This window comes from Lepisosteus platostomus, chromosome 6 (genome assembly GCF_059453375.1).
Source record: "Lepisosteus platostomus isolate fLepPlt1 chromosome 6, fLepPlt1.hap1, whole genome shotgun sequence".
Lineage (NCBI taxonomy): Eukaryota > Metazoa > Chordata > Actinopteri > Semionotiformes > Lepisosteidae > Lepisosteus > Lepisosteus platostomus.
Window position 1 is genome coordinate 33,278,456 of NC_142616.1, and position 27,355 is coordinate 33,305,810.

The window sequence follows — 27,355 nt, forward strand, 5'->3', positions numbered from 1 at the left end:
TTGCGACACTCATAATACGGATAGAATATTAGACTTATCAGGCAAATAATTTTATTTGATAAAACAACGTTAAATTTACATATACAACCTCATTCAAATGTTTTTGAAATCATGCACGCACTAACTGGGAAAGGTAATTTTTTTTTTCCACTGTAATCCCCAAAGAGTTAATGGTTTCCTCTGTTATATTTGGTTAATTTAAAATTTTTGCTATCAAAGGCATTTTTTAAAGAATGAACTGATGAAGAAACATGACTACACAACTCCCTTTACAAAAAAAATGCATGGCTTAGATACACATTTTAGGTTGTAATACATGATACTATCACATATCATGTGCAGTTATAAAATATCAATGTCCTGTAATTAAATTTTTAACAATAACAGGCATTCAAAAATAAGAGACAAGAAGAGGGTTGTAACTAATTCAGGGGAATGGTATAAGTACATTTCCAAGGCATTACATATCCCCCAAATTACAGTAAAGTCCATTGTAAAGAAATGTAGAAAATATGTGAATACAGCTGTGAAACTGTGAAGAACAGGATGAGTTTCCAGGCGACAAGAGCCTGTGACAACTCTAAGGGAATTATAGATTTCCATGGGAGAAACTTTACATATGACAAATGCCTGGGTGCTACACAAATTTACGCTTCAAAGAAGAGTGTCAAAAAACTCATATCTCAAAAAACTCATATAGACTCTGAGACCAAGCTGAAGAAGATTCCATGGTCTAGCAAGACCCAGATTGGGGAAGCGTCACTGCATCAGGGTCTGGAAGACTTGTGAAGACAGAAGGAAAAATGGCTGCAGCAAAAGTACAGAGAAAACCTGGAGGAAATTTGTTACAGTCTGCGAAAGACTTGGGAGCTGGCTGGAGATTCATCTTCCAGTAGGATAATGACCCAAAACATACAGCCAAAGCAACACTGGAGTGGTTTAAAAAGAGAAAGTTCATATTCTAGAGTGACACAGTTAAAGACAAGACTTATGTCCAAATGTGCAAAGGTAGTAGAAACCAATGCAATGTAAAAGAAGTCCGGGGGGGGGGGGTGAATAATTTTTATAGCCTCTGTAGCACCCCATAGCAATAGCACTGTGAGGCAGCAAAGATGACCACTGTACCATCCTCTTGTATATATTTATATGCAAATTAAATAGGCCACTTCTTAAAATACAGTACTCCTCAGAACCTACTGTCAGAAAGTATACAGGGAGAACCAATTAAAAAGATTTTTCAAGCTGGCATCCACCTGTTCTCATGTACTGTAAGATTTAGAAGTCTTTCAGAATCAATTTATCCTAGAATAATTAAGCAGATGTTGCACTGCAGTACAGAATAGAGAAATCCAACTTGAAAAATATGAAGCTTTGAAAATGCAGACAATACTCAACATACTTTACAAAATTATTTTAGAATCTTTTTAAACTTTTCTTGTTTTTGATTTTTCTTTAAAATGAAATCAAAAGGGCTTCATGATAAAAAGGACACTTCCAGTAATTAAGAATTACTCATTATTAAGTACATGAAATTGTTGGCCACTTAACTGTTTTAAATCTAATTTGCAAGTAAATTCAGTTCTACAACAAAGTACTTAATCAAGCTTTCAGAACAGATGTACACTTCCTAGAACTTTTAAGCAAAGCAATGACGTTTTTGCTGTCAACTATTTATGTTCACTGGTGTATATAAAAGTGTCAAAGCTAAATTCACAGAACATTAAGCACATTAAAGGCAAAGATGCATCATATAAAGTATTTCTGACCCCCTGTAATAAGAGTGAATCATTCTACTTCCAAAAAGTCTGACTTTTCATTAAACATTTTGTCAATGTGATGGCTCATTAGAAGTTCAATGATGTGAATTCCTGATAAAGCAGCAGGTTATGTACTGTCAGCTCTAAATAATGTGTTAATCTAATGCAAACCCTGCATTGCATATCTCAAGTACACTGTACTTATTTGTCTACACAGATGAAAGCTTTCATTTCGAAATTACTTGACATTTCCAAGGGGATAAGGCAATAACCACCGTTTGATTTGCCAGTGGTACAGTACAGAGATTACAGGTTCAAATCCAAACTATGACACTTCCAACTATGACTGGGAGTCCCTAGTAGCAATACAACAAAACTGGTGCTCAGATCTACCTTGGGGGACCCCTGCTTCTGGTCAGACAGCTTTGAGGTTTGAGCTGAAACTAGGTGTAGAAAAAAAAGATAAAAAAGGGAAACTACATGTTAGACTTGGATAATGTTGTTTGACACTGGTAATCTATTACCTCATTTTCACCACAAGTACATCTTGGTCATGCCCAGACAATCACTATATTGCTGCACTGTATGCATATAAGGAGATCACATTTTAGTGTACTCCTGAGTCCTTAACAATAATCAAATTGTGCCGTGTTGTTAGAATACACACTAACATACTGTACAAATGCATCCTTAGTACAGTAATTAGGAATCAAGGATGGAGGACCAGAGATCAAATTTATGAATGTGAAATACTGCCATCTAGTGATTCATGGGATGCTTTGGCTACACAAGTACGCTGACCTTCTGGTGCATCCATAGATGCTGAAGCGGGTACTGTATGGCTCAGTCCCTCAGTGGATGTCTCAACGCTTGAGGAAAGCACCTTGCACTGACAAGGAGCATTACTGAGACTGGCTGTGTGGCATTATGGAGATATTCTGGTACTTGTACTTATCAGTGCCCCAATATTTTGAATCGCTAGTTTGATAAACTGTAGTTCATGTTTGATTTTTGGTTTGTTCTGATTTCCCATTTAATACTCATCCACCGTTCATAAGATCTGCTGAATGAATACCTTATTCACGTTAAAGATCTGGCTCGGACAATAGTCCCTGAAGTATTAATGTGCAACTTATCAATAAAGGTGAATATGGAACCAAACTGGACATCTTTATTACCACAGCCCCACAATTAATAACAGCAGAATAACAGATATGAGATTAAGACACTATTACTAAGGTAACAGGAACTGTAAGGGATATGGACTTGTAACTGGATGTCTGTGTATTCAGATTTTAGGTGAAAATGCTGCTGAACTCAGAAAAAAATTTTAACGTTGTACATCCCTTGTGAAGTATGGATATGTGTTACGTCAATGTAATACATTCATACGCCAGGGCTATAAATAAGTTATACATTTAAAAAATAAAAAGGACCAGCATAATCTCTGCAGTTTGAAGATTCTGTGTATTTTAAAGTGCTTGTTTATTAATTTAATGGCTTGCAAGTAGGCTTACATCCAAATTTATGGAAAAACCTTTCAGAACAGAGCCCATTGACATTTTGTTTTTAATGTAGTCTGTATATCCACTACTCCTATTCTACCGGTGAGTGCCTTAAAATAAACACAAAACATGCTTTCCTTAATTTCACTCAGTGTTGTATAGATAAAAACACAATTTCTTTTTAGCACATCATTTAACTGTCTGAGGCATGGTACCAGTATTCTAACAATGATTTTAAAAAAAATCAAATTCCAACCAAGAATAAAACAACACTTGAAAAGCAATATGGGGTCTCAGATTTATCAGATTCACACATGAACTAGTGTAACATGATTATTGTCAATCAAGAAAATCCTCTCCTGTTGGGGGAAAGCAGTGATACAGATCAAGAACAGCTCCAAAGCGCATTCACATCAGATGGGTCTATATGCTTCTCTTTACTATACTGCTTACAATACATCAAGGTGACAGGTACAGGTGTGTGCTGAGTCTTGGTTGTGCATTGTTCAACCTAAAGAACCTAAAACAGAAAGATATCAAATTACTTTGCTTCAAGAAAATACCTCAGGCGTCTGTGCCACCACTTCCTGCCTTTCATATCAACAGCATAGGTCTTCAACATGTCAGTCTTATCTTTACATCCTTGATGGATCAGCTATCATTTCGTTACAGTCCAGCCAGACAACAGACCTATCTGTTTTTTCTTGTCCCATTGTACAATTTCAGAAGGATAGCGAGTGGTTGACAGTAATATGACAATATGCTTGTCCTCGTCATCTGACACAGAAGATTCTATCAAATTAAATTGAGTAATCATTTTCATTTCTCTCCAATTCCACTTTGGCAAAACCTTTCCTATTACCCTTCTCAATTCCACATCTGTACTGTCCCACAGAAAATACAAAGATGTCACTACCTATCCTTCCTAGATTATATTGAATGACTTCATTTGTGCTAGTATTATAATCTAAAAGTCACAGATATAACTGTTCATGTAAGCTCAAGTCCAGTTTTTATACCCTCACTTCACTTGTGTTTCAAGCATGTACTGCTTAAGTGAAGTCTTTACTTTGACAACTGTTTTGCCAATTTATTTTTCGTTTTTCAATTAAATCTCTCAACCTGTAAGGCTTGTCTGTCTTGTTTGATTCTTTTAGACATGACTTGAGTATTCTCATAAATGATTATATTTAAGGACGTCATCTCACTCCCACCGAGTACCATCAATGGCATTGAAATGCTTTATGCATTTCTGTTTTTTGTTTGCTGAAATTGCTTGATAGGCACACAGATTGCTTTGAAATTCTCTAACACCTCATTAAAAAAATCACTGGGTTTTCCACACTGTCTACATCTATTTGACCAACAGGTTCTTCATAGTCTGGTTCAATTACAGTGGGCTTCCAACTTCCTTTGCACTGGCAATTCTTAGATGTTTTACTTTCCTTTTCTTCACCATCCACTGTTTAATTTTTAGATATGTCACAGTCTGAGCTTTCTGACTCAGGGCCCTGGTGTGGAGTAGTGATTATACAGTACATCTACACTCTAGATCAGATGGAGGTTAATTTACTCCATTGTATGTCCTACAGCATAAATGGGTGCCCCCCAGGATACCAATGTAAATGACACCCCACTGCATTCACTTAGTTTATGAGATGTTCACAATTGACTTACATGGTGAAACAAAGTTTTTTTTTTTAATAAATAGTGCGCACGGAGCCTGGATAACTCTGCTTGCACGTTAAACAGACTGCTGGGACGGAGACTGATAGTATGGTATTAGAAAAGTATTGTTTAATGCAATGCCTCGAAATAATAGCACCACCTTTTTTCCCCCCAGTGTTTGCGACAGCACTACAAGTGTATGATTGAGAGTGGCAGCAAGTCCTCCTGTCCTGGAGTCAGCCGTTTTGGTAGTGCTTGAAGCAGGCAAGCAATTTCTTGTATATATTTGTCAGGGATCCAAGCTGTTGGCAAGCCATAGCCATTAAGCAGTATTTATTTTCTCCTACAATAAATACAGTGTCACTCCCCCTTGTGGGCTTAGCAACCCTGTTTATTCCTTGAGCAACAGCTTCTTCTCCTTCTGAGGAACTCACAGCACTTGTGAATAAAACAACACTTGATCTTTTCTAATTGACAATGGTTGTAGTGGAATCCACGGATTTGAAAGGCACAGGATCAAAGGGAATCAAAAAGTGCAGTGCACTGGGGTATAAATGTTAGAAGGATAAAAAAATGTTTTTCAGCTTTCAAAAACTACAATTTCACTCATTTTTTTGTACATTTCTAAGAGGACCTTGGCATAAACACCAAGGAGAAAATACAAAAAAAAAGTAACCTGTTAAGTACTCCTGTGAACCTTGTTAATGGTCTTTTAGCATTATACTGTAGTCAAGTCAGGTTGTCGATCCCGTACCTCTGCTTTATCAACTTGGAAACTGAAGATCAGGAGAGGAGAGATGTGGCATAGTTATATGAACAGCATCATTTTAAAATGTGCTTTTTTCATCAAACATTAAATTAATACAACTGAATAACCCAAGACTAAAAACTTGTAAATTAAAAGCTTTGTGATGTATTATGTGTCAAAAATCTGATGTCTGATGAAGAGTTCAGTGAGCTTGATGAGAGACACATTCAGTCCCAGTGTCTACGAGTGGGTGTTTTTATCCTGATCTCTGCACTGGTTATTCACTTCACGATTCATGTCTGGTCTTAAAGCAACAGAACATTGTGTTGCTCTATCATACATTATTTTTGACATTAATAAAAAGCAATGAATTGTACTTTCCTCCTTCATGCACACCCACTCCAAGTTTCCCATTAGACCATTAATAAAATCTAGCCAGGGCTGTATGCGTTTTACAAAAGAGGCACAATTACCTAAAAATATGGAAGGAAAGAATAAAAAAAAACATCCAGAGTAGAGCATTACACATTTTTAGAAAAGCAGTAGTCTACAAATGTACTGTAGGAAAATATAATTCACCCCAGTATAAGAATTCCCATGTGACATATCCTAAAATCAAGAGCCTATTAAAAGAAAGTTACATTGCTTATTATTCCAATATCAGGTACTAATTCTTTTAATGGCAGTTTTTTTATTCTTCAGAACTGGTCCAAAAGTAATGGCAATTCCTTTAATCCCAAATCCTGTAAAAGCTACAGATCTTTGGTATTTTGTAATAGTGCTATCCATATTGCATGAAGGACCATGACCCTAAAATTTAAAAGGCTTTAAACTACATTTTACATATAATGTCTTGCAACATGATTCTACTGTAGGTCTGTATCTCAACCTTAAAATACCTTACCCCAGACCTATGTAAAATGTCAGAAAACAACAAATCGTAAGGAATACAGATTAGATTAGACCACTTTATTAGCCATATACAATTTCTTGCATTAGGAATTTGTCTTTTCGCATACCATGAGACACACAAGCACACAGACAGGGAGAGAAGCTTGGGGTCAGAGCACAGGGTCAGCCATTTATACGGAGCCCCTGGAGCAGTTGGGATTAAGGGCCTTGCTCAGGGGCCCAATAGAGTCAGATTCCTCTGCCGGCCGCGGGATTTGAACCGGCAACCTTCCAGCCACAGGCGTAGATCCTTTGCCTCTGTGCCACCACTCCGCCCAAATACAAAACTACTAGACATCAAATAATTGTACACCTTGTCCTTTACCATTTCTTCCTAAACACTAGCATCTTAGCCAGTGTGAAAACAAGAACTGTTACCTGAAACAATAACTGAACAATGCAATTCAGATGCTGTTTGTTTTTTCATCAAAAGTGCACAAGCATGTTACAAATGAGAAGGTGTAGAATTTTAATACAATTCCATTCCTGACAAAAGCTGATTTTAAAAAGACACTGGCAGTATTGTTGCATGAAACAAATAAGGGAGGCCTAAAAAGCAGTATAAAAACTCCTGACATTTCTCTCTTGCAACTATATCTTAAAGAGCTTAGAGACAGCAATTTGGACAAAGATCAATACTACAAGCAAGAAAAAAGAAGAAACAGTGAAAGAATAGTGGAGAAGCAATATTCCCACTTTCTTTAACATATGAAAACTAAAGTACACCCACTCATTTAATTGACTCATAACAATAATCATCCTTTATGAATGAGCACCAGTATATCAATCTGAATCAACAATAAAAAAGAAAAAGGAAAAAAAAAGAGTACAAAGTGCCTTATAAAATACTACAGTTTTTCCTTCTAATTTTTGGACTAACATGGAAATAACTGCAGCATTTGTTACAAATGAACCTCAGATAAACAGCAGGTTACTTCTAATAGTAATTACTGCATAAATAGGTCAGATCAGTCTGCAAAGGAACTATTACTCGTTCCATTTTTGCATGGAAAAATTCTGTACCTATTCTTGATCTGTGCTTTAAATGCAAAGAAAGCAAAAAAACAGCACATATAAAGAGAAGTCAGAAATACTGTATAAAACAATGTAAAGACTGGGAATTGAATTAAGACACATATACCCAAAAATTACAAATAAAAAAAATGCTATTATTATTATTATTATTATTATTATTATTATTATTATTATTATTATTATTAGTTCTAATATTTGTTGCCTTTTTAATGCCTCTCAGTACATTACATAATGTTAATAATGGTATATTAGAATGTGCATGAAACCATCATTGACTTTAGAGGATGTCCATGTGCAGAAACAAGAGCATTAAGGGGATTCTGAAAGGCATGACCACCGAAGACTTCCTTCCAGAGATCACTAATTTTGACAAGAAGCTCCCATGGGGTGAAGGCATTACTGGTTAAAACAGGATGTGTTCAAACACAGGAGGGGTCCCTTGACTTGATACATAATGGCAATCCTTCAAGGTGAACTGCAAGGCTATTTGTATATTTCGGGGTTAAAAAAATTAGCATTAATGAGTGCATTTCAAACCGCAATAAAGGTTTTATGTAAACTTGGAAAAACCTCACATTTACATAAAAAATAGACAAAATTTCCAGGTATGTGAGGCACCAAACCTTCAGGGGACGTGAGGCGGGCTTGTATTCGCAAGCTTCTTTACAATGTAATGGCTCTTTTGATCCGCTAGAAATATTGCTCTCAATTTCAAGATGGTCTTGCCGACAAATGCTGCTTGTTAACAGCGCTTGCATCACGTCGCAATTCATGGGAACTCTAATAGGAGCTTGCAACAACATGGCAATTTACAGGGATTTCTCAAAGATTAACTCAAAATTTGTTTAAAAAGTTTTACGTAAATGAATTGATTTTGTAACTGAGATTTAATAACTGATCTGAGAAACTGGGATTGCAGTTCCCCTTTAAGCCTTAAAATGCACAATTTTTAATTACTTCTCCCCTTATACAATATACCCTTTCATTAAAATTTTGAAGCTGATCTGTTTGTTAAGATACTCTGTTTTTAAACACGCTTGCAAATCTTATCAGGGAAGAGGAGTTGTCTGGTACTTTATTCTTATTACTTAATAAAAGGTATTAATAGCATTTAGCTTTGCCTTCTAATTATAGGTAAATGACCATTTTAAATACACTGTAATTTGTTAAAGTTGCAATCTATTTTTTTTCCCTTTTCAAATAATTGAGATATGAAAGGTAGTATATGATATAAACATGGTGGTGTAGCTGTGTACCCACAGCATAACAAACAAAAGCTGAAGCAGGATCACCATTTGATGTCTTAGCTCTGCTTGGGCCTGTGGGATCACCAGGGCAACAAAGAAAGTAAAGGAACAAGTAATAGGTTTATTCCATGCTGAAAAAAAGAAGAAAGAGAACACAACGTTTTGGCCGTGGAGCCTTCTTCAGGTGTGAGAGAAACAGGGCAGTAGGCAAAGGTAAAGTAGCGGGAGAACAAAGGTTGGGAGGGAGGAGGAGTGAGAGGCGGGAGCAGGGGACAGAAAGAGAGGCCAATCAAGAGGTGTGAAGTCAGAATGGGTGCAGAGAGGTATGAAAATTCCTTGTTTGTTGTGTTCTCTTTCTTCTTTTTTTCAGCATGGAATAAACCTATTACTTGTTCCTTTGCAGCCTACGCATGCTGACGCAGCTACCCACCTGAACAAAGAAAGTACCTCTCTTAGAGAAACTTTATTTCCTGGACACTCCATTCAAAGCGCTTTACAGGTAATGGGGATCCCCTCCACCACCACCAATGTGCAGCATCCACCTGGATGATGCGATGGCAGCCATAGTGCGCCAGAACGCTCACCACACATCAGCTATCAGTGGAGAGGAGAGCAGAGTAATGAAGCCAATTCATAGATGGGGATTATTATTAGACCACGATTGATAAGGGCCAATGGGAAATTTGCAGGTTAAACCCCTAATCTTTTCGAGAAACGCCCTGAGATTTTTTAATGACCACAGAGAGTCAGGACCTCGGTTTTATGTCTCATCCGAAGGACGGTGCCTGTTTACAGTATAGTGTCCCCGTCACTATACTGGGGCATTAGGACCCACATGGACCGCAGGGTGAGCACCCCCTGCTGGCCCCACTAACACCGCTTCCAGCAGCAACCTTAGTTTTTCCCAGGAGGTCTCCCATCCAGGTACTGGCCAGACTCACACTTGCTTAGCTTCAGTGGAATGCCAGTTGTGAGTGTCAGGGTGATATGGCTGCTGGCAAAAAACAAATCCTTTGTCTTGTGCTAAACCTGGCATTTTCAGATTGGGGTCTAAAAAGCAAACTAATCATTAGCTTTATTTGTGAATAAAATATGTACATTGTATCCACAGAACTTGAACCCATTTTTATTACAAATTACTAGGAATTACCTTGTATTTCATTGGACTACATATAGTACTTAGATTTAACAACTAAAACGTATTCACAGATATAGTACACTGCTACAGGAAATAATGTTTTTACAGTACACTCATTTTGGAAGACTTACACTTGAAGTGTCCTCATTATAGAATTAGTGTGTAGTATTTGTTATTGATTCTTACAACTTTCTAAGCTGTACTGAACCGAAACATTTGCACGTTTTTCTATTTTCATATTGAAAATTAATTAAAAACAGGCATCAGTGTTGCCTGATATATTGATTATTTGCTTATTTTGACAACCACGCCCACATGAGGAAAAATTCTCGTCTAACAGGAGTATGGGGTTCAGATAAGAAAAACATAACTTAGAACCAAGTACCACCTGTTCTACAACATTCATCTGGAAAATTATTTACCACTGGTGTGAACACCATTCAGAAGTTTGTCTGAACATAGTACTTGGATCTGTTCTTTAAATAGGTAAGCCTATATTTTGTCTGGAAAACAACACTATGACCTCAAAGCTGCCAGCATATCATACAGCGTGATGCACTTTGAGAGACTACAGGAACAAAGATCTTGCCATCCCAACATTTTTTGATCACTTCTCTTTTGAATTTCTTCAGTGATTTTTTCGTGATTTCTTAATTTATTTTTAAGAGCTCTGATGACCTTCAAAGTACCATTCTACACTTTAACCAATAATTCACTGGATGATAACTGAAGAGCCATCCTTCAATATCACCCTATCCAATGCAGGGAACCTTTAAGAAGCACACTATCCAATTTCTGAGCCCATCCCTTCAGAACAAAATGCATTTTGAGGAGGGGAGGGGGGGGGGGGGGGGGGTCTATGTTCCTCCTAAGGTATTAGTTTCTTTTCATGACCATACAGAATATATTTTAACAGGAAAGAAGGGGGGGACAGATGTTTTCTTTTTGAGAAAAGACTCCACTCCATTCTTAAACAGGTCCGTGATCGCCATTTCTGTGCTGCTGCTACTACTTCTACACTCCCTCAATGGTAACCTAGTCATTGTGTTCATAAAAATATATAAGAAAAGCACAGCAATGTTGTGGAAATCTATCTGTATGAATTAATACATAGTTTTATATTGCCTTACCTCTACAAAATAAACCACTGCTTCAGTGTACTTACGCATTAAGGTGCACACATGCTTTTCTGCAACATGATCTGTAAACAGCTTGATGAGATCATCTTTCAGGTCTCTGTTCAGTTTTGTTTCAATGTAAAACTTGTTCTGGAAAGCAAAAGGAAAATGGTGTTTGAAATCTGCATAAATGCACTTTCCCTTGTGCTCAGAGCAGTTTTGTTTTTCTCCTGCAAGTAGTCTTGGTTAGTTTAATAGTTTGAAGTATTTAAAAGGGGGTGTTCATAGTTATAGAGGTTAAATAAGAGTCAAATATTAGTAGGTCTTGGCTATTGCAAGTACAACCAATTTATGACTGTTAAATAACCCCTCCATGCACACACCACCAGGCTTAGAGCACTGAGCAAGGTCACATTTTCTGTGAACAAGGCCTGTGGTAGTTTCAGGGACGTTACTAAGGTCACAAGATTTTTATAAGAAAGGTGTTCAAAAAGGCAATTAAATCATTTATTAAGGAACTTTTCAACGCCAAATAGTGCTCAGAAAGCAAAAACATTGCAGTTGTGTAACAGGACAGAGAAGACCAATAAGATGAAGAAATGGAAACAGGTGAGTATTAAACATGTATTTGTGCAGTTAAGTGTGTAAGGATGTTTGTGCAGACTATGCTAGAACTCATGAGGGGCCCTGAGATGAATAAAGTTTCTAGACAGAAGACTACGACAGATTGCCCCTCATGCTTCACTCATATTATTTTTAAACATAGCTCTGACTTTGGTGAAAACATTTAACATATAACATATTTATAACATTTAAATTACCAAGAAGACTCTCTAACGTACTCTACTGCTACTGTATCTCAATACATACAGTATACAGTATGAAACGTATCTAAGCCCCTAGTGAAGTTAAGTAAGAGTTCATATGTGGAAAAAAAAGCTTGGACCCCATTCTTATGGTGTGTTTACAATGTGAAACAGTATTAGTTTAAAATCCTCAAACATAGAGACTTTGAAAGACCTGATGTTTAAATAATCAGTTTTTTTTTTCTTTCACAGATTTATTTTGTTTGATTAATAGTAGCAAAGATAATGTCAGTGTACATTACAGACAGTGTCTATAGAAAGTCTACACCCCCTTTGACCTTTTTACATTTTTTCCCACATGCATTCAATTATATTCTGGTTTTTATTTTTAATTAATTTAATAAAATATCTGGATTTTCTTTCACTTTGACGTTACAGAGTACTTTGTGATGATGAGTGGCAAAAATTCTTAGTTAAATACATCATGGTAACACAATAAAATGTGAAAAAGTCAAAGAGGGGTGTAGACTTTCTATAGGCATTGTATGTATATGGTTTGTTGTATTTATGGAAAACCTAATAAAGGATTTTCCCAAAACAAAACTGTAGGAAACAAATTGCTGTATTATAAAACGTATCAACCTAAGCAAAATCAAGCTTGTGTATGACCAGAGAAATAGAAGTCATTATAGTCTACAGCTGAATAAAGCTAATTGGACACATGATTTGGGCATACACAGCATAAACTGGCTTATAAGACCTGTCCTGATTAAATGAAAAACTAATTTATGACTTTAAATGACTGAAGATTCATTACTATGTTATTATGGAAAGATCATAGGAATGTTTATGTGCTCAATCAAAAAAAAAGTCCTTGGACTTTTACCTCTCAAAGGTCAAATGCAAAACCAAACTAAGTGAGTGCAGACAGGGTCAAGGTTACTATGGAACACAGGGGAAACCATACATGATCTATCACAATACACAAAACATCCTTATTTGTGACCTATGATCTCTTTTAAAGGTCAAACACACACCTATGCTTAAACAAAAACAGCATATGTTGGATGGGCCACTGATGATTGCTGCTTACGGATTTATTTCTGTCTATCCATTTCAAATGTGCAGCACTACTTTAAGTATATGCTGACAGTCCCTAGAATCAATAAGATAAGATAAGATCACTTTATTAGTCATATACAATTGATTGCATTAGTAATTTGACTTTTTGCATACCCCAGCTTGCTCTCCATGAGACACACAGGCACATAGATGGGGAGAGAGAAGCTTGGGGTCAGAGTGCAGGGTCAGCCATTTATACGGCGCCCCTGGGGTTAAGGGCCTTGCTCAGGGGCCCAACGGAGAAGGATTCCTCTGCCGGCCGTGGGATACAAACCGGCAACCTTCCAGCCACAGGCGCAGATCCTTAGCCACAGAGCCACCGCTCCACCTCGGAGTTAACCAATTTACTCAGTGTATTCTTACTCATTGAGGTTTCACTTTGGTGATGCAGTATAACTGATGTTCAGCAGGCTGGCAGCTGGCCTAGCATAAGAAAACTGCAAATGTCAGGACAGAATAAGAGAACTCATTGAAAAATACAGATCTTAGTAGATGGGGGATACAAAGAAAGGTACCCCTGTTTTGCCATATTTCAAACATCAGGGAAGTTATCTTCCTAAAGCTTGACTTAAAGAGTACTTAGGTTTAAAGATTTAATGAAAAAATAACTTACTTCATTTCAAGTGAATAACAGCACTTACTGCTCTTATTTTGTATTTAAACAGGGATGATAGTCATCAATAAATCAGTGAGTTAGTATGTATAAAATAAATGCCGTGTGTTAACTTTCTGGAGTGTCACCTACAGTATATAAGATAATGCACCTATTATATCTCAGTTCATACCTTTGAAAAAACTAAAACCCACTAGAATACAGCACTTGCATTCTTCAATTAATGTATCCACTACCACTTTAATGATTTATCAATCTGGTCCAACTTTTTCCATTCATTTTTAAGTATTTTAAGTAGTTGTAATTTGTTTGCTTACATAAGACATAAATGCAGGATTACTCTGTTCTGGCTTGCCATGCTGATTTTGAGGTGTAATAATTCAACATAGATACATCTGAAATGTGGTTAAACAAATAACTGATTTATCATACTGTAATACTTTTTAAATTGGTATAATTAAAAGCAAGAAAGCATTTTTGAACTTTGTTTTCCCCATATTGCAACATATCTCCACATAATACATGAAGACAAGGTAATCCTATGGGCTAACGGATTTCTGGGTTAACTCCCCAAAGGTAAAATATTCTAACTCTACTATCGCAGTATGAGAGAGCTGTTCAGAAGAAGCACGTTTTGAATTTTTATAACGCTAATTTCAAAAGATAAGTGTTATTATTGACCTTCACTCTTCATAAATATAGATCTCTGCAAAACCTTATCTAAATATAAAAAGAAAATAAATCTCTCCTTGCTGGCTCATACATTCTTCATCTCCTCATAAAACATCAACAAAAAGTTCAAAATCTTAAGTTGCTGTTGTATTTGATGATAACTAGTACTGTGCTGCAAGGAATTATAGCAGAGCATTATCAGCAGTCTAATTCACATAATATATATGACGATGTATAAAACCTGACATCAAATTGCATAAGACAAGAGTGTCAAAGATGAAACTGCACAAATAAAATGATAAATATACAATTTTCCAACATGCCCATATTGTATGTTAAATTCAGTTAATAACATGGCAAGCGGGGCATTAAGTAAAACAGCATACACAAATAATGTTTTATTATTATTAATTTAAGTAAGAATCATGAACATTCAGACCATATGCTTTTGGGTACAACATATGCTAGATTTGAGAATCAGCCCATTATCAATAGTTTACATTAATGGTGAAAATTCAGAGTTTGTGTAATCCTTTATCCTCACCTTGTCTGGTCTTTCTCTTGTATGGGAGAACTGTTTCCATGGTGATCCACACTTAGAATATTGTTTGTGCAAAAAAGCTACTGCTATTCATATTAAACTTTGATTATGCTGTCATTAATTAGTTCACTACGGAAATTCAGTGTGCTACTCTAATTCAGCAAAAGCACATGAAAGTAAACCCATAACAATCACAGCACGACCACTACCACCAGAAAAATGCAGCAAAATCTGAAATACTCCAGAAGTGTTCAATATCTGCATCTAACAATGAAACTAAAGGGCTGTGAACCAGAAAGTCTCTCTTAATATGCATTACGAGAGTATTAAAGTAAATATAAAGGTCAATTATGAGGTTAAAAAGTTTTTGAAGGTTACTTTCTCATAATAACCTCCTTTGAAAACATAAATCATATTTATATAAATATTTCTGTAAAATATATATGAGGTAGTTTCCTGGAAAATTTATACAGTATGATATTTTCATAAAGACATTTTCAGATTTCATATAAGTCATAAATTAGCATTGTGGGGATGAATTTTAAAGAGTGCCTGCTGCGAACCAATCTAATAACTCCATTAATAGAAAACAGAAAGACATAATGCCTAAGTTAATTTAACATAACTTGCACATTTATCAGAGTCCCAGATTATTCTTTTGCTTTTATTAATTAATGTCCCTGTATAACAATTACTGGGTCACTGCCACTGAGATGTACAGAAAGCACTTTTCAAACCTCATATCAATTTTATGACGGAGACAACAAATTAGCATTATCATATAAAGCCTACATAACATAAGCCTGCAATTATAAAAGGCCTCCTAGATTTTTATAACACCCACTGACCTCTTAATAAAGTCCTGCTCACTAAATCTTGCAAAATAATCCAATACTGAAATGGCATTACACTGTGAAGCATTGACGTGTAAAACTAAGAAAAACAGCTTATAATAAAACAGGATAAAAGTGTAAATAAGGCAACGGGAAAAGACACCATCTGGTTTAAGAATAATACAATTTGCTTTCATACTCAATACCCAAGGTAATTTAATTGAATTAAAGCTGTATTAATATAAAAGAGGTTAGAGTGGAGAGATGTGTCAACATGCAGATTAAAAAGGAACACTAAGAGGTTTAATTCCACACCAAGAAATACAACTAAAGAAAAGATAACATTCCATTGTGTTTTGTCTTCCTCGTAAGTGTGTTATTAACGTCTATTCGAACCATTAATGTAAAAGGCCTGCACACATGGGCTGAGACACAATATATATTCGATAGACTGAGATCTCCCACAACCAAAAGTTTCAGATGACTTGTAAACACTCTGAGACCCTCATGTCTTCGAAAAATACAATCAAGACTTATTTGCAATTTATATGTAATCTTGTGAGATTACATATAACTGTACATGAGATCAACAGCAAAAAAAAAATGGCAACCACATTGTGAATAACTAACCAACAGTAACATCAGTAATAAAAAGGTGGCATGTAGAAAATTTCACTGAAGTCTATCAAGAAAGAATCTGGCATTAAAAGGTGCTGCTGGAACTAAGAGCAGAGCATAAGCGCATCCATGATATTAAAGGTTTTTCTATAAAAATACAAAAGATAAATTCAGCAAACAAAACACATATAATTACCTTAACCCACAGAATGAAACCACATTAAATAACTACAAAGGAGTGCTGCATTATGAAGCTTTCAAACATGTGAAATGTCTCCTTATAAGAACCATGACTGTAAATTAAGACACAAAGAGAGAGATACCTGAATATGTCCATTTTATTAATCAGTCTTATGACATGTTAAGAGCTTTGATATTTACACTCCTTTGCACCCTCACTGCTCGGGGCTGTAGTCTTCTTTTGTGAAAGGAAATGACTCAATTTGCTCTATTTCCATCAATTTCCCGACAGTTCTCAAATGTCCTGTAGACAAGGCTTCTAATTGGCTGGTGCCAATTAGAAATCCAGGATTCAGCTGTCCCTCTGTCTCTTTATTAACTGCCAGATGAGAAATGTCAGAGAGGATGTCCAATTAACCTGCCTCAGTCTGGCACTACACTCACTACAGGGTGCAATGTCCCACAGCGCTTTAATAAGAAACATTTCTCTTCTTTCTCAAAAACAATATTGTACATCTACAACCTACTTACTGTAGCTATGTCAGGATCATTAATAAAATAATGTCAGCTTGCTAGAGGAAATGTCTCTAAGATTATCAAGGCACTTCCACATCAACCACCAGGTATGAATCTCTTACAGTTGGGATACTTGCACTGTTGCAATTCTTTATTACTAACCAGTTGATTGAAGAAGTTTACTACATACTTTAAATGTTTTATTTAATGTCATGGTTAATTTAATGTTCTGAGTAAATTTGATTTCAACTTTCTTGAGCTTTAATTCAATTGCCAGTGCAACGCATTGCAGGTTTCTTAAGCTTCAGAGTTTTGGCTCTCAGATAGGATCCCCGTAACCGCACACCGGAGAAAAGGAGGAAGTGTAAGCAGACTCCTCTGCCTCACTCACCTTCCAGCTACCCATCTTTAAAAATGACACCGGAATCACAGACAAGTAAAGGAGGGTCACCACCTCTGGAGACACTCTCTGACAGCATCACATAGTCTTGGAGGCATTGTTGCTCTTGCAAAGTGCTCTGGCCAACTATTCCCACCCTCTCCTTGGCAACACTGGTACCAAATATGTACCACCCCTTGGGGAATCCCAGTAAAAGCTGGCACAAGACATGACTGAGGCTTAAACCTGTGACACCCGGATCACAGAGCCCGATCTCCATCTGTCTAGAGACTCTAGAGAGCTATAACTCATCCAGGACTCTGCAGCTGCCTTTGCCTTTTCTTTACCATATTTTTTGTATGCTACTCCATTACTCTGGCACCCTCACTATTTTGGCATGCACACGATTCAAAATCTTAATATTTGTTGTCTCAGCCACCCTGCTCCCACCTATCTTCAGTCTCTTATCTCCCCTTTAGCCCCCAAATCTGTTCTGCTCCTCTTTTTTCACATTTTCTGTAACCCTCTCCACTTCCAGAACCCTTTCATTCTACCCTCATTCCCCCTCAGTGTCAGATAGCTAGGTAGCCTTCAGGTCATTTTATTAATTCAGTTTATTTTATATTTTACCTACAAAAACAAAATAGTCCCTTGTACTGAATCAAGGCAAATATGTCATCCTGGATAAGGGCATCTGCAAAAAATGCTCATATTCTCCCCTGGACTCCATGCAAACTGGATTATGGAAAACGGATTTCCTCAGGGAAGATCTTTCTATGCATCTATATTTCTATGCATTACAAAGCTTTAGAAACTTTTTGACTAAACACACATTTTACTGCATGGGTTCATTGAGGATTTTAACCTTGTTTTTTATAACTGCATCTAATAACTGCCTACATTAAAAAACATCTTTCTCACAGCTAAAGAATTATGCATGTGAAACATGTTAGTGGTCGTGCTGAAAGAATAAAGAGTTACAACGGCAATGTACTTAGAAAGAAAAATAGTTCCATTCTGCACACAAGGCCACACAAAACGCTAAACCTGGATTACAAACTACTGAAGCAATGAAAGTAGAGCTGACAGAAATATACCTCTAATACTTATGACTTGCTTCCTGAAGAGTAACTTGCAAAAACAAAGGAATAATCAGGCTGGGTCAAGAAAAAATAAACTGGAAAATACTTTGATACTGACTGCAGACGGCACCAATGGTTAACCCAACAAAAGAAGAGAAAGCTGTATTGCCACAGATGACAGAGCACATTCTTGTGACTTGGTTTAAAAAGGAACAAGCTACAAATGAAAACAAAATATTTCTTCTGTATCTTTTTTACTGTATTAATGTATGTCATAGTTCAGCTGAGCCAATGTGCATTAATTCCCTTTTGTTTCTACTACACAGGTAATGAGAGACAATTTAAACCTTTTGAAACAGTTAAACAATTCATAGTTTACAAAGACTAACAACCATGTAAACTGAGTTTATATTAAAGAAAATAATTTAAATTAATGAAGAAGGCTTCTGAACATGACAAAATGTTGTTTCTTCTTTTTACTTTTCAGAATGGAATTAACTTGTAATTGTTCTTCCCTTTAAATTAAGCTAAGTATTAGAACTGAACTTGAAACAAACTCAGTGGGCATCTATTTTGTCAGACTGAGGTTTTCCAATAAGTGTGTGACTGTATCCTGTGGAGTTAACATTCAAGTGATGTCTGTTTCTAGGCTTTCAGAATGTAAAAAGCTTACAGTATGTACTGTATACAAAAATAGCTATGTAAGCAGAGTTGCGCCCACTAACAGACTAATTATGATCGTCACTAAATGCAGAGCCCATGCTCTTAGCTGACATTTAACAGTACAGGTACACAGGGGCTAAACTATATTAAACTAGGAGGTGTGCATATTTTTGTTGCTGACCTTGTACAGTAAGTAGACCAATAAAAATCAATTCATATGGAATAGGGTAAACTATTCTCAAAAAGCAAATGTGCTGGAAACTTATTTTACCATTACGGAACTAATTTTTAAAAGTTGTCTACTGTATATGTGCAACGATTCTGATTTTTTACATACATGAACTATATAACAAACGTAGCAATTCCAACATTTAATCTAACAATAATATAACCTTTGTATATTTCTAGAATACTCCAACAAACAATTTTGCAGCCTTTCATTGTAACAAATTTAAGAGCTATGAAGATTTTTTTGTTTAAAGACCTTTCTCTAGAACTAATTTACCATTAGGAGCAAGAATCACTGTATGTAAATTACAGAAGTATTGTCATGAAATACAAACTCTCTATAATACATCCACATCAATTATGATCATAACCAATTTACTGTAAATTAAAATACACTGGCTTGATTACACTATTATGCTGCAAAGATTTTTGTTCCACTGTTGTTGTGTATTGTAGCATTCTAGATTGAAGTGCTTTTTCCACACAAGTGAAGTTGAATGTTTTCATTTGAATCATTTATGAAATGTTAAAGTGCATTGTTTTTTGTTGCAGGCATCACACAAAACAATGTATTTCAACAATCACGATAAAAATAATTAAACTTTATATTAAACACAGTTGGCAGGTTGGAAATGTAGGTGCAATTTAACATTTCAGTCATAAGTTTATTCAAATTTGAAAAAAAAAGCAAAAGATAAAACGAACAAAATTATTGTACCGATTATAAGTCTGTTCATTGTTAAAACCTAAAAACTACTGCCTCAGCTTTGCTTGTCCAAAGTCATTATAATCTCCAATATGTTGATTTCTCTATAGCTTCAGTCATCTTACCATATAAATGAATAGAGGCACGATACTTTGGAGGGCTCCCATGTACTGGGTGAGAGCTGAGTTGAACTTCTCTATGTACTGTTCAGGAGGACTGACCTGGAAAAAAAAGAGAAAGAGTGAGAAAGAGAAAGAACGTGCCCATACAAACTCTCATGCATGTTTTATGCATTATTTTCTAAATAGTTTTAGTACCCTCGAAATAATGATATTTTTGTGATTAAAAGTGTATATTAATTTTATAGCATTACTTGCTAAGATTATCATGACAAGGTATGGCACTTACTATTTATAAGAGAACATTCCGCACAAAAAATGACACTATGTCCCTACAAATCTCATACATTATGGATCTTGACATTTTCATTAGAATATAGATGGAGCATGTAAAATAGATGAGTTCTAATCAGGCGGCTTACACCAGCCTGTTGTGTTGAGTTCATGACATCTCAGGTACATGCAATGGCTTTTGTTCGGGTTTATAATTGTTGTCATACCATATCTTACAGGTCTAGACCAATGCTAACACTGTTTCTGCTAAACACGACATGTTGAGAACATGGTGTTCTGAAGAGGTCTTCAGCTTTATCGGCCACTGGAAACCATTTGCGTTACACAAATCAGTACAGATGTGATGGATTACATCTGAACCAGACAGGCACTAGTCAGTGTGGGGCAAAGAACACTGCAAAACATTTAGGCCAGTGGTTCTCAAACTATGGTACGCAAGTGGTGCGCAGAGCCTGGAAATTTGTTGTGTCCACTGGAAAATTGGGACGGGTTTTCATATTTTCTATTTTAATAAAATTAGTATGTGTCGAATACGCAGCCTATGTACTATGATAATACTTGAGTGGACACAAGAGCTACTATGTAATTCTATACCATTCAATAGGAATGCGTGCTATGACCGTAAGTGACCAATTGCATTTAAAAAAAGTTATCTCCACCAAATAGGGAGGTAGGAGAATGTGCGTGATTTTGGAACAATGCCAATGTTGTAAGCACAGGAAAGCATAGAAATGCGTGCTACGAACGCTGGCAATCTTGTGAGCACAGGAAAGCGTGATAGATAACAGAAAAATATTTAAGAACTGTTCTAGGTTAATTTGAGAAAAATACACTGAGCGTCTCTGTGTTTCACTCCCATGCACATGAAATAAAACCTTCTTTTAACTTCTGAGACTGCTGACATGGAAATGAGGATAAATGCAAGTTTGCGCATTGCCAAAGCATGTAAACTCCATACTATTTTTGAAAAACTTCGTTTACCGTTGGCAAAAGAGTTGACAAGTACTATGTGTGGAAAAAAGGCTGCTAAACAGCTCGACCTGCTGTCCCTTCCGAAAGACACAGACCCTCATAGAATTATTCATATGGCAGATGATATCAAAAGTACACTGATAGAGCGGGTTAAGATGAGCAGATGCTTTTCTGCAATTAGATGAGTCTGTAAACGTTGTTGATTTGGCCAATATGCTCATTTAAATTAGATTTGAGTTTGAGGGTACACTGCGTCCCATGAGGTCTTATAACCGCTACCAACAGGAACTACAGGAGAGCACATATTTCAGCTTCTGGATGAATTTATCAAAGAGAATGGCATTGACTGGATAAAATGCGTTGGAGTTTGTATAGATGGTGCTAGAGCGATGACAGCGGTGTAGTTGCACGAATTAGAGAGGTTGCTTTAGATATAAAGTGGACGTACTGCAGCATCCACCACGTGGCCTTGGCCATCAAGAAAATGCCTGATGATTTAAAATCTGTTACTCTGTTGAGAATTGTATCAAGGCTCGAACAATGAATTCACATCTGCTTTGCTCGACTAAACAGGCTCACCCCTCTCCCTGAAATGGTGCCTTTTAATTATTTATATTTAATTGTTGTTGTTGTTCGCGTTGTCATCCTGTAAAATGCTTTGAGAAGCCACCTTTAAAGGCACTATATCAAATAAAGTTTATTATAATATTTATTATATGTGTATGTGAGTGTGTGCACACATGGGTGACCTTGTTGGTTATTGAGATTTACTGGGGTTCCTATGAGAAGATGACTTGTAGGGGGTACTTGGATGCTTTGGTTTGATCAGGGGTGGTTCTTGGTCCAAAAAGTTTGAGAACCACTGATTTAGGCTGATCTGGAAGAATAGGGATCCAAAGAAAATCTACAAGAAATGTACAGGTCGTCAAGTCAAAAAATTAAAAGCAGCTGAAACATACTAGAAATATAAAATGGGATACACCGAACTTAAAGAAACTACATATGAAAAACTCTTACGGTGTACAATATTGACATGGTTTACCTGTATACAGTGTGGGTAAAACTAAAAAAGGAAAACAATGTTAATATTCAATGCTAAAAGTGTCAAATCTTAATCTAGGGATGTTATATTTAAATTGTACATTGCATTAGCAAAAACTCATTTAAAATACTGTGTACAATTTGATCTTGATTTGAACGACCAGACATTTAAACGAATGTCCTACTCTGCCTGGCTAAAATAACTAAATCCGTTTAGTCTTGAACAAAGAAGACTACCACGGGGACCTTTTTCAATTATTCAAAGGCACTGACAATGTCAACACAATGTACTTGTTCAGGAGGCTCTTCTTGACACTAAGAGTTGTGTGTCTGTAATATGCTATCCATCTTATTTTGTATAAGTAAACTCCCCAGATCCCTTCATAAAAATTATTGGATGAAATCGTCAGATGAATTACTGTACCTATGAATAAACAAAGAGTTTGGTGAGATGAATGACTCATTTGTAATTCTTTTTTAGATGAACTTCATACACCACAACTTAGAAGCTATTACAGGGATTACAGAACTGTTTTTAAAATATTTCATCATTGTAAAAAAACAATAACTGTTATTACCTTTTAATGCTGCTCTATGTTCAGAACATCTTGGTTTGAAGAAAATGCCAAGAATGAGTGGGAATGTTTTGCTAAAACAAATAAAGTCACACAGTACCTCAACATACACCTTTACCCTGCTGCAGTAGCCTGTGGTTGCATCAACTGTCAAGCAGATCATCTTGTGTACTCTTTATCACTCCTACTCTAGAGCTGATTCAAGGCTCGACATCTTAAACAACTGATGAGGAATTTCAATCCGCATGTCATGTTTCATTATCACCTCACTGTGGACCCAAAGTGGGATTCATGTAAACAGATATTCTTTCATAGAAACAATTCTGCATTAAGTGATGTTTGCTTGAAGATGACCAGTCTTCACTCTTCTTAAGTTACACTACAGGAAGCTGACCATCGCTAATGGTGTGGACATGACGGAACATAATTGAACTAATATGCAACTTAAAGCATGTCCCTCTGTTGAGAATTTCTGCAGTTTAACACATACTGAAGTTCCAGTAACACTGGACCCCTTGTTACCACCCATCTCTCAATCTTACAATAAAAAGGACGCATATTACAATGTCTGAAATAATTAAATAACACAATATCTCATGGCAATATTTGAAGGATTCCTCTTCAGACTACCTCCATATATATGATTAAGGCTGATTCCGTGTTTGTTACATTAACACCAGATAGCTAACGCATAATGGCACTTCAATAAAAAAAAAACATCTTGTCCACTGAGTTTTTGTTCCCATGGAAACAAGGCTGTTATTTTGATTAAATGTATTTCAGCTGCATGAGCATCCACCATTCTCAATCACAACCAGTATAAGTTCATACACACATAAACCAAGAAGAACGTGAAAACTGGGATGGAACAAATTATGTTTTTGAAAAATCCTTCATCTTACGAAATTCAAAGATGATTTTGATTATTATAGCATATAAAAAAAGGTTGTAGCTCAGCTTTTTATTTGATAATTTTCATAAGCAGGTCTAAATGTGTTTTTTTTAATGAGAAACGCAGGACACAACAGCCATTGTAGCCCTCCCAGAGTGCATGTGCAGCACTTTACATTGTGGAAGTTCACTTCTTCACATTCAGAAAATACTTCTGTAACTGAGGCTGCACCCCACTCACAGCTCTATTCTACCAAGATTAAGAGCTGAGAAACCTAATATGGTAATTCACATCAGTACAGTACTGAAATTTAATTCAGAGATATAATGAATTTTATCTTTCATCTATATGGCCATATCTATTAACCTGAAAAACGTGTAGCTCAGTATTTGCATGTCACGATGTCACTATAGTCTTGTTCTGTTCATTATAAAGCAGCACAAATCATAGGACCAGGCAGAAGTGGCAGAAAGACATCTATCTGACGTTGGTCAAATGCCTACATCTCACACATCTACATCTCATCCCAGACTGACAACAGCAATGTCAGATCTTCTTTACTGCATTTCTCTGACTTAAAACTTAAAAACACATCACCAACCTTCTGGAACCAGAAAGTTAAAAAAAATCCAATTTGTGTTGAGCTCCATTTTGTTGCATGCTTAATGTCAAAACGTAATGTACCACCACAGTGCATCTCGCTTGGAGTAATTGCTTATGTTGAATCTTAACTTCTCTTTGTAACTTTCTGCAATTTGTCTGACCTCTATACTCAGAAGGGTGATATGTTCATTGTTTTAGCTACTCATTAGTTTCCATTACTGTCTATAACAATTTCCATAGCTTTTACAATGATGTTCACATGGGGAGCTGGGTTAGGATATGCTGCCTGCAAAGGACCAAGTAAAGGTTAATTCTATGCTGAAATTTGCAGTACGGAATTAATTTTTGCTTGTTCCATAGACAACACAGGATGTTTTAATAGGATGAATAGATAGAAATTTACAAAGACATTTACAGATGGACAATGCTCACTGTCCTATGTGAGACTGACTGCAATAGCTTCACAAAATCCCTAGAAGTCAGCTGTTAAATGCTAAAGCTCTCCTAGCCTTTAGCATGCTTCACTGCCAGATCTGTTTCCGATATGTAAAGTGTGCAAATGCACTATCATGCAAATTGTTTGTCTCTGTATGCCTATTTGTGCCTAGGACATTTTGGTAATTAATACTGTATATACATATTAAGTAAGCAACGGCCTAACCAAAAGTGATATTCTATAACAGGAACACTGAATTAATTAATAGCCTTTATTTGTATTGTTAATAATTAAGCTGAGTTTAATACTTAAAGCTTAACCTACCCAGGTTCCGCACAAACCCACCGAAATTCACTTTTTGGAAAAATCGTCGACAAGTCCCATAATGAAAAATTTGAGTTAAGAAAGCTGAATGAGATCCACCACCAGATGAGGTCAACACCAGAGTTGCATCATGCCCTCAGTCTGCTCAGTCTGCTTTGTACCTGTACATGCGGGGCATGCCCTGCAAATCATCTCTCTCTCTCTCCCGTATTTGTTGTTTTATTGTTCTTATTATAGGGTTTTAAAACTCCCCCCCCCCATAATTTCTATTCATGACATTACTTTATTTGCATGTGTTCACACAGATGATAAAGTGTCACCTGCCCAATTTTACTGCTACATTATGCTCATAATATGATGTTCCCTCAGACTTGCCCCATTATCATAATAAAACAGATAGACAAAAACTAAAATAAAAGTCTAGTGAAGAATTTTAAATTCATAAATGCAATGCTTTCAGAAGCAGAAACATTTTCGCGTCCTCCCACCCAAGTTCTAGTTTTTCAAAGCCAGTTTTAACCTTTCAGACAAAGTGCCACTCCCTACACAGTGCATGCTACTGTAACGCATACAACCACCACTGCAGGTTGTTCGAGCCGGCTCACCAGCACGGTGACGGCACCGCCCTTCCCTGTGAATAGCAGGGACCACAGCAGAGGGGGGATTTCCCTTTTTTCCCTGACGGTGGGGGGCCGACCTGAGGTGGCAGCGGCAAGGGCGCATACCCACGTGAACCCCCGGAGCGCTACAGTACCATGAAATTTTTACATACCACAAAGCAGTGAATAAGTCTTTTGTAGGCTATTTTTCAATATTGGTGGTGCAAGATTTGTAATATTAGCATTCATTTGTACATCTGACGCTTTTTTACCAACATTATAGTGCAACCTACAGACATATGAAATGCAATTATCTTAAGTTTCAATAGATTTTGAAGTTTGAAATGTAAAAGATAATTGTGTTGCCTACAGAATTCAGTTGCACAGATCTCTGTGCAACTGAATTATGATTGCAATATGCAGCATAAATTAATAATAAAAGCAGAACTGCCACAGTGACCTTGCAACTCTAACATTAATTTTCATACTTGTACCGTCCTTGCCTCAGACCTGAACACTGGAAGTAGATTTAAGATGCAGAATCAGAGTCATTTCTTGCACAAGGAGTTTTAAGTGTATATAAGCACTTTTAGTGTAAGCAGATTCTCAGAGATGAGAGATTGCTTTGTGTATACTTCAAGAAGCGGTTTGGTGACATTCTCTGATCAAGGTCCAGTGGGCCAGCTTGTTACCTTTGCTATTCTATTAAATATTCTTATACAATCTCAATTTTAAAAATATTTTGTTTAAAATTCTTCCCACAGTGATGAATGGCATAGTGGTTAGCCCTACAGCTTCCACAGTCATGGGCTCAGTTCGGTCTTGGGGCACCCGTCTGTGTGCAGCACACATGTTCTCCCCATATTAGAACAGGTTTTTGCCAAATGTTTTCAGTGTCCTTCTGCTACACCTGAAATGATGTTTGGGATATTGACTCCCAGTACAACTGGTACCGACTATAGAACTACAGAGAAATTGTACAAGTGAAGCTTGATGGGCCAAATGGCCTCATTTCAACTGTGGCCTTTCAAATATTATTATGCAAGGATAGCTCAAGAAATGTATCCACGTTTTGTTCACATGGGATTTCAACTGGTCCTCACAGTCAATAATATGGCAGAAGGGAAAAATACAAAAAAGAAAGTCATTACAAAATGAGTCACTGACTCTACTGCTTTTGAAACAGCCACTGCTCCAGGTTAATCAGCAGAGACTTACACTCCTGATTGCCCAGGCCAAGAAGTGCAATCAATATTCTACACACTGTCTTTCACACAGATCATGTCACTATAGGTTCTGATTAGATGCTAAAGTATTTCACTCTGCAAAAGGTCAGCCCATTGACCTCTATAAACCGTGTGCCATATGCCTTTA

The 27,355-nt window shown here is 36.5% G+C and overlaps 1 protein-coding gene across 5 annotated transcripts in view; it reads right to left on the reverse strand.

Moving 5' to 3' along the window:
- cacul1 (CDK2 associated cullin domain 1) overlaps positions 1–27,355 on the reverse strand; it is a 65,117-nt gene that overhangs the window by 22,524 nt on the left and 15,238 nt on the right. For 4 of the 5 annotated variants that reach the window (XR_015939563.1, XM_088635478.1, XM_088635476.1 and 1 more), the window contains exons 4-5: positions 20,252–20,347; positions 11,215–11,317 (exon numbers count right to left, since the gene is read on the reverse strand). Coding sequence is in view for 4 of the 5 variants with exons in the window: in XM_088635478.1 (XP_088491604.1) it covers positions 11,215–11,317; positions 20,252–20,347 (199 nt within the window). In the remaining variant the exon portion in view is untranslated. Of the gene's footprint in view, positions 1–1,626; positions 2,201–11,214; positions 11,318–20,251; positions 20,348–27,355 lie in introns of those variants that run through there. The other variant, XM_088635479.1, reaches the window with a different exon arrangement.